Source organism: Camelus ferus, chromosome 27 (genome assembly GCF_009834535.1).
Source record: "Camelus ferus isolate YT-003-E chromosome 27, BCGSAC_Cfer_1.0, whole genome shotgun sequence".
Taxonomy (NCBI): domain Eukaryota; kingdom Metazoa; phylum Chordata; class Mammalia; order Artiodactyla; family Camelidae; genus Camelus; species Camelus ferus.
This window is the reverse complement of record NC_045722.1, coordinates 15,691,337-15,698,971: the sequence shown is the minus strand read 5'-3', so window position 1 is coordinate 15,698,971 and position 7,635 is coordinate 15,691,337. Positions and strand designations below refer to the sequence as shown.

General features: G+C 47.6%; 1 protein-coding gene across 1 annotated transcript in view; it reads right to left on the bottom strand.

Moving 5' to 3' along the window:
* Positions 1–2,420: 2,420 nt before the first annotated feature.
* LOC102507840 (solute carrier organic anion transporter family member 3A1) overlaps positions 2,421–7,635 on the bottom strand; it is a 59,646-nt gene continuing 54,431 nt past the window's right edge. The window contains exon 8 of the mRNA XM_032469105.1: positions 2,421–3,098. Within this exon, the coding sequence (XP_032324996.1) occupies positions 3,016–3,098 (83 nt within the window). The 3' untranslated portion in view covers positions 2,421–3,015. The remainder of the gene's footprint in view (positions 3,099–7,635) is intronic.

Below are 7,635 nucleotides of genomic sequence, written 5' to 3'. Positions count from 1 at the left end.
GGCAGGAGGTGTCAAGGACCCTCACGGGAACAAGTCTCCTTTCCAAAGGAGGGTGCTGGCTTCTGCCATGTCATGTTTGAGTCCCTGCGGCTGTCTTTTTATATCGCTGGTCAACTGAACTCATCCATTTGTCATGCTGCCTTTGTGTTCTGTGTTCCGGGTTAATCGCCTTCTTTATTTCACCCCTTGGTTCCGTTAGGAGGAACAGGGACACAAGACTGCCCATTGACACACTCTCAAAGCTCTGCAAAGCCCTCCTTTGGTGATCTGATAGCTATGTGTTCATGCGTTTCAGATGTGGGAACACTAGACTTGGGGAAGGTTAAGACAGTTTTTTAAGTGCTTTCTGGGAAGCAAATCTAGTCTCCACCCTCTGCATTAATTATAGACATTTCTCTGCAGACTAATGGAAACAGTTCTACAGCAGGAATTCCTGAGGAAACAAAGCCTAAAAAGAAAAAGAAAAAAAAAAAAAAGCAGCAGCTCTTTGCAAAGTGGATGTGCTCATGGTTCTGAAGCCACACTCAAGGCCACAGAAATTGCCTGTTTTTATTTCAGTTGAGCCAAATACCTGGGTGTACCACTAGCCCCTTCTGCAAAGACAGAGAGAACTGTCAAGTTGGATTTTCAGATCTGGACCAAGATGGACCAGGTATATATGTAGTTCAAAGCCCTGGTGGCCCATGGCAGCTGATACAACACCGGGAAGCAATGGCATTTGGAGTTTAATCTAAGCTGTGTATTCTCGCTGAGTTGCTTGAACACCCTGGGTGAACAGCGCTCTCTCTCCTCCCTCTCTCACTCTCTCTCTCATGGACCTGCTTAAATATGGAAGGATCAATCTCTTGATTAGAAGTAAGTAATAAGTCTTTGTGAAGTTAAGATAAAATGGAAGGAGAGTAAGTTTTCCATATATTGATCACCTTTTGGGGGGAAAAGGTAGCCATAGAAAAGAAACTGGACTGTAGATGAAGAACAAAGGTAGACTTTTGGGCTGCGAGCATGGATGCCACAAGCAATACCCTTCCCGCTTCCTTCTTCTGCCTCCAACTGAATTTCCAGTGCAAATGAAGCCCAGCTCCCGTGAGGAGTCAGTGACCATTTTTTCAGCCATTTCAGCATCTTTTCATATCATGATGGAAACTGTTGAAATTGCATTTTCTTGGGATTTTTATGCCAGAGAGAATAAATCATGTTGCTTTGCAAAAAATAAACAATCACACAAACAACAGGGTCAGGCTAAAAAGAAGTCCTCGAGGCACTAGCGGGCCAGGTAACAGGGCCTCAGAGAAGGCAACTCACTCAAGCACACTCTTTCTTGAGTCCACTGAATCCAGAGTGGAAAAGATAACACAAGGTTGAGGGCGGGTGCCATCTTCAAGTAATATTAGCCTGACAAGCTTTGATTTCAGGTGAGCTCAACTGCAAACGATGGGGCTGTAGACGGCCAGATCCCGGCTGGAAGGGGATGTGAGAACGTGGGTCACTTATCAGAGCCAGCCCCATAAAAGGGGTGGGGCCATCTTGGGTCTTTTGCTCAGATGACAGAGAGTGACCATCAGTTCCCCAAGCTACTATCTGGCCAGGGATGTAATGAACGTAGTGGGGACTCTAAGATGCAGGTCACTGGCAGGCATCAACCTGACCACCCACATGAGGGAGGAGTCCTATCAGCAGACTAAGGATGCAGAGGAGGAACCAGCCAATGGGGAAGAGTCCTCGCAATGACTGGGAAGGCAGCTAAACCTCCATCCAGGGGGTGAGGCTTGTGGGAGGGTCTGTGAACTTAGAGGAGGGAAGTCAAAGCCCCAGAGGGTGATAAGTCTGAGGTTGTTAGTTCATCATTCATTCAACTGTACAATGAGCACCAAATGCCGTGCACTACCCTAGGTAGCATACCCCGAGAGGAAGCCGTTCCCTGCACTGCCGGCGTTTATAGACAGGAGAACCAGAAAGGAAAACCAGGTGGTGACAGTACAGGACTACGGAATGCATCAGTGGGACCTGTACCAGTGCTGTGGGGCATCTAATTCCAGCCAGAACCTGGGGAGCAATGAACAGTTACCATTTCTCAGTGTCCATGCTGTGCTCCACACTGTGTTTGTTGCCGTCACACGGGATCTCATTTAAGTCATCACTGCAGGTAAAGCAGGTGACAATATTCCCATTTTACAGAGGAGGAAACTGGGGCTCAGAGGAGTCAGATGGCTTCCTTGACGCCACACCAGTAGCAAGTGCTGGGGTGAGAATTTGAACCCAGGTCTGTTTTGGCTCCAAAGACCATGCTCTTTTGAACAATTCAAAGCCCACGAATATAGAACACACACAGCCAGAAACACTCCCCAAAAGTGTCTCTTAGACTTGTTCTGCCCGAAGATCCAAGAGAGAAAGATAGCAGAGATTACAGTGCGAGACGGAGGAAGAATTAAAATAGTGCTTTTAATATAATTTTCAGCAAACGTACAGTAGGTACTTTACATCACATTATTTCTAAACTGCTCATCTGGAAAATATAAGCTGCAAAAATACAGAATACCACACTCAAAATCTATTGAGTATGTGCTTTTCTCCCCCCACCCCACCTCTATTCTGAGAAACTGGGTCATTTTTACCCCCTTTTATTAAAATCCAGCCTTGGCTGCTTTCGGAAGAACTGTTGGAGCCCTCAGTCAGAGAATTATTCTGAAGAGGGGGTTTTCTAAAGCGTGTCAGCAGGCCATCCCCACAGGAGCCAAAGGAGGGATGGGCAGTAGGAAATTTGCACACCAGGTCAATATTTTTAGTGATCCAGGAAAAATGCCTACTCCAGGGGTCTGGCGGATTCCTGGCCACAGCCACCTCCTTGGTCCTCATCACAGGCCTGTGCTTGGGGCCTCAAAGGACCACACACTGGCTGGACAGTCCACACAGGGACCCTTGGGTTCGCGGGCAGGGCAGAGCACGCTAAGTCAGGCCCGCGAGGTCTGTGGGCGGTGGTGGGCTGTTCTCTGCAGGAAGAGGAAGGGGGCCAGGCCCTCAGCTTCTCACAAAGGAGTCTTCTGAAGGTGACTGTGACTCGGGGCAGGTTTTCTCAGTCTCAATGTCTTGGTACTCTGTGCCTAAAGGGGGAGGGGGGGAAGAGAGCCAAGAGGAAAAAGAGATCGGTCTTTTCTGGTTTTCCTCCTTTTTTTTTTCTTAAGGCTTATATAATAGCATCTTGGCGTTCCAGTGGGATGGACGAGAGCAGGAAGCCGTGTCAGTCAAATGCTGGGTTTTGCTCTGTGTCACCCCAAGGAACTAGACCCCCAAGCCCAAAGACCTTGGAGGCCAAATCTCTCTGAGAAACACCTCTCTCTACGTCTCTATACTAACACCCATGCGTATGTTTCTTCTGTGGGGACGAATAAGGTGTAACCCCAGTCATCAAGTTATCTTCATCTTATCTAACTCACCAGTGACAGGCCTGTGTTCCAGGACACTGTCACTGCAGTCTCTGTTGAAGTAGTGGCTGGATTTCCTACACTGGGTTTTGCAGCTGAGATCTGGCTCATAGAAGCAGCAGCCCATATGTTCTGGGCAACTTGGAGCATCCTTCGACTTTCACACGGCTCCAGCGCCTGCAGTCTCAGGGGTTCTGTTAGAAGCTGTGGGGGCAGGGAGTTGGGGAAGGTGGAATAGGAGTGAGAGTTGGGGCTGGTTCTCATACGGAGAACGAATAAAGGTAGAGGATGGTGAGGGGCTGCTGAACTTCTGATGTGGCTAAGGTGACAGAAAGGAGGGGTGTTTTTCAAGTTCTCCAGTGTTTATTACAGTAAAAAAAAAAAAAAAAAAGAAAAGAAAAAAAAAAAGCCTCATTGTAGATTTCTGTGCTTGTCGGCAGAACTTGGCAGAGGTTTCCACCTCCGGCTCTTGGCTTGTTTCTCTGTGGGAATCTGGACTTCTGTGGGGGTTTTCCCAACAGCAGATGTCCTGCTGGCCTCACTGATGCTTTCTAAGAAGCCAGATCTGTGTTCTCACTATGGTGGCTTGTGTGGTGTCGTGGAAAGAGCACGGGTTCAGGAGTCAGACAGACCTGGCATTGTCTCGCGGTGACTTTCTAACTAGCTGTGTGACCTTGGGAAGCTTTGGGTTACTGAGCCTCAGTTTTCTGATCTGTAAAGTGGAAACAATTATACTTACCACCTAGAGCTGGTGGGAGAAGCTGCTAAGAGCATTACCTGGGATCATACCTCAGAGCACCTGCACGTGGGGCAGCAAGGTCTTCATAAATAGGAGCTTCCCAGACCCCTTCCTCCTCTAAGGAGCTGGGCTAGAGCGTAACTTATGTGTCGGCTGGGTTCCTCTTGTCATTAAAGTTCCTACACTGCATCCTTCCACTTCATTTTATGGCTTTAGATTGTAAAATCCAACAGTCTTGACAACACATCTCTATGAGTGTTACCTTCTATTACGTTAGCATGAATTTAAGAAAAAAAAGCATTATTTTCTGGGATTTAATGGGAAGGTAAAACCTCAACCTATGGGATATTAAACCTCCAGAAAATCTACTGTGTTGTTCCATCTGCTCTTAGTTAAGAGAACATAATCACCTGACCTTACAGAAAATTTGTGCTAATTATCAGTTACCAATTGTTGGCCTGAGTCATTAATACAAAAATAGAAATGTCTAGAAACTCTCTGTTCCTAAAAAGTCTAGTATCTGATAATAGAGCAGGACGTATCCAATCAGTGACCAGCACTGGTGTGTCTGAGGCTCTGGGCTGGAGGCAAGCTGCTGAGGCTGGTGCTGGGGACCACAGGGGTCTCCCCGCGAGGAGTGGATGAGCAGCACTGAGGACTGCCTCCCTGGCATCTCGGCCCTTGGAAAGTGCATTTTAGAATGCTTTAGAGCAGAGGAGTCTCCTGCTTCCTCTCACCTGCCTGCTGCTGGTGGAACACCCCATATAAATTGATCGCTGGGCTCTGTGGTTAAGACCAGGAATAACACAGGAAGAATGGATGTCCCCAGAAGACAGCCGTTGTGATGTCCTGGTTGTTACATTAGGGGGCACGGGAGAGAGTGAGGGGCCCCAGAGCCCATTTGAGTCGGGGTCTTCTGCTTAGGCAGTGCCTACAGGCGGGGAGGGGTCCATCATTCCTTGCCCAGTAGGAGGGGGAGTCCCTGCAGGACTAAGAACACAAGCTTTGGATTCACAGACCTGTGTTTGACCTTGAGCCAGTTCTGGAGGCTTTCTCAGCCTCATTTTCCTCTTCTGCCGACTGAAGCGTAACAACCTTTCTTGCCCCATAGGACTATGGTTGAGATTAAATGAGTGAATACATGGAATAAGCTGGTTCATAATAAGTGCCTGATAACCGTTATTATTAGTTAGTATTCATATGATTCTCCCTGGAACATCTACTAGCTTTATAGTGTTTTGTGTTGGTGGGAAGGAGGGGAGAAATTTGAAATACTATGATCTGGATTCACTTTTTTTTTTTTTTTTTTGTCTCTTTCCTATATTTGCCCCTCCTATGCCCCTTTCCATCACTTAAGAGAAAGAGGATGATTACTCTGGTAGAACTAGGGAGTGAGTGTCAGAGCTGGGAGATTGTATAGTTCAATTTCCCCTCGTTACTCAGGAGAAAGATAATGCTGCCTTCAGTTCTAAGCCCTGACAATAATGGGGCACTTACCTCATTCTTGGAACATGGGATACCTGGATTAGGTTCTTGTGTCTGAAAGGCCTTTCTAAGGGATGACAGCCCATGACACAGCAGCCTCCATGGCCATGGTCCAGCAGACCGTGTGTCGGGCTGCTTCAGCCCTCAGCTGAGCTCCAGAACCGAGATCAGCATGCTACAGCCCTCACATGGCCAAACCCAGCAACCACCTGTCTTTGTAAATAAAGCTTTATTGGCATACGGCCCGCTCATTTGTTTACACATCATCTAGGGCTGGTTCCGGCTATGGCAACACAGTGGAATAGTGGCGACAGACTCTATGGCTTTCAAAGTCTAAAAAGTTTACCACCTGGCCCTTTACAGGTTTGCACTTGCTCTGAGGGTCCTCTCAATGGAGGGGCCATTCCCCTGGCTCCCTGGCAGACACCCACTACCCTTTAGTTCGTGGTTTCTAGACCACCTGCTCTCGGAAGACTTCCTGATTCTTGATGCCATGGTGCAGGACCTCCCAGCACCCTGAACTGGCCCTCCTTGCACCCACACGCAGACAACACAGACCCCACCTCTTAAAAGGAAGACTATTCTGTTGCTTTTGTTTGTGTTCAGGTCTGTCTGGCTCAGTAACCTGTGAGTTCTTAGAGGACGGAACCATGTCTTTCTCACCTTTGTACCTGGTTCAGGGCCTGGCACATAGTCAAAATTTTAATAAAGCAGTGAATAGAAATACATGTTTGGAAAATACCAAGCTCATACGATCCTCTCCCAAATGGCACTAATCCTGCAGAGGAAAATTGAGCTACCACGTGGACAGTCTCTGAGAAGCAGTTCTGTCCCTGTCTCCACGGCAGTCAGATTTCTAAGGTGCCGGGGAAACTGGGCTTTTCTGAATTTCCCATTTTAGGCTTTCTAACTCATGTCCTTCCTGCCATGATAACCAAGCACGCGGAGGCCACCTACAAGTGTGAGAAAAGGGAGGCGTGGGTGGGTGGCTGTGTGTAGATGGTGTAAATTCCACCATGATCCTAGGTACCAGGCCCCCTAAGAGGCATGTGAACAAAAATATCTTCCTTGCATATTCTGTTTTTAGAGAGTCCTCTGTTTTACTGACTGATTCTTGAGCAACCATCATACCCCAGGGGGCTAGGACCAGAGACTATCATTATGGCCGGTCACTCTCAGAGATTAGGTCTTCACAGCTGTTTGGAACTCAAGAACTTGAACTGAGTTGAGGAGGGAATAAGGAAGGAAGGGCAGAGAGAGGAGGATAAGGACTCTATCTGTGTCCTAATTTCCAGGCTGAATTTAATTTCCCTCTCACTCTCTCTTGGAAAATGTGGCACCCCTTAGGAACTTGACCTGGATTCTCACCTAAAGGGAAACACAGATCATGGTTGAGTGGAGGCAGCTGAGGACAGTGACATGAGGTCAGTGGAGCAGTCAAGTCCCTACTTTGTGTCTGGTACCCTCTCCTGGCTTCTGGACAGATCTATAGTTCTCCCAAACCATCAAAACAGTCAGATAAGAACAGCACAAGACAGCAAGTATTCTGTCTGTTGGATGTTGGACTAAATAAAATCACTCGCCTGGTTTTCTCCCTTCATCTAAACCAAACCAAGTAAACAATAAAATAGAGCATAAATCCACCAAACCGGACAGAAGTTCACCTCGTCCTCTCCATCTGCTTTTGACTGTATGATCAGCTGCACTGATTTCTACCGGTTGAGCTTTATTGCTTCACAGTGCTCAGGAGTGCACTCAGGACTCCCACGCAGGGCTTAGAACACGGGCCTGCCTGGTGGATTTGACCGGGTAGAAAAGAAACCACATTTCCAGGGACCTGAAGAGTGGGCAGCAAGAAACCCAGCCTTGCAGGCTCATGGGGAGCCAACAGCTACTCTTCCACAGGGGGCTTCCCTGTGAGTGTTGTATCTCTCTCTCTCTCTATATATATATCTATCTCACATGTTCCTCATGAATGGCCTGTTTCGAAAG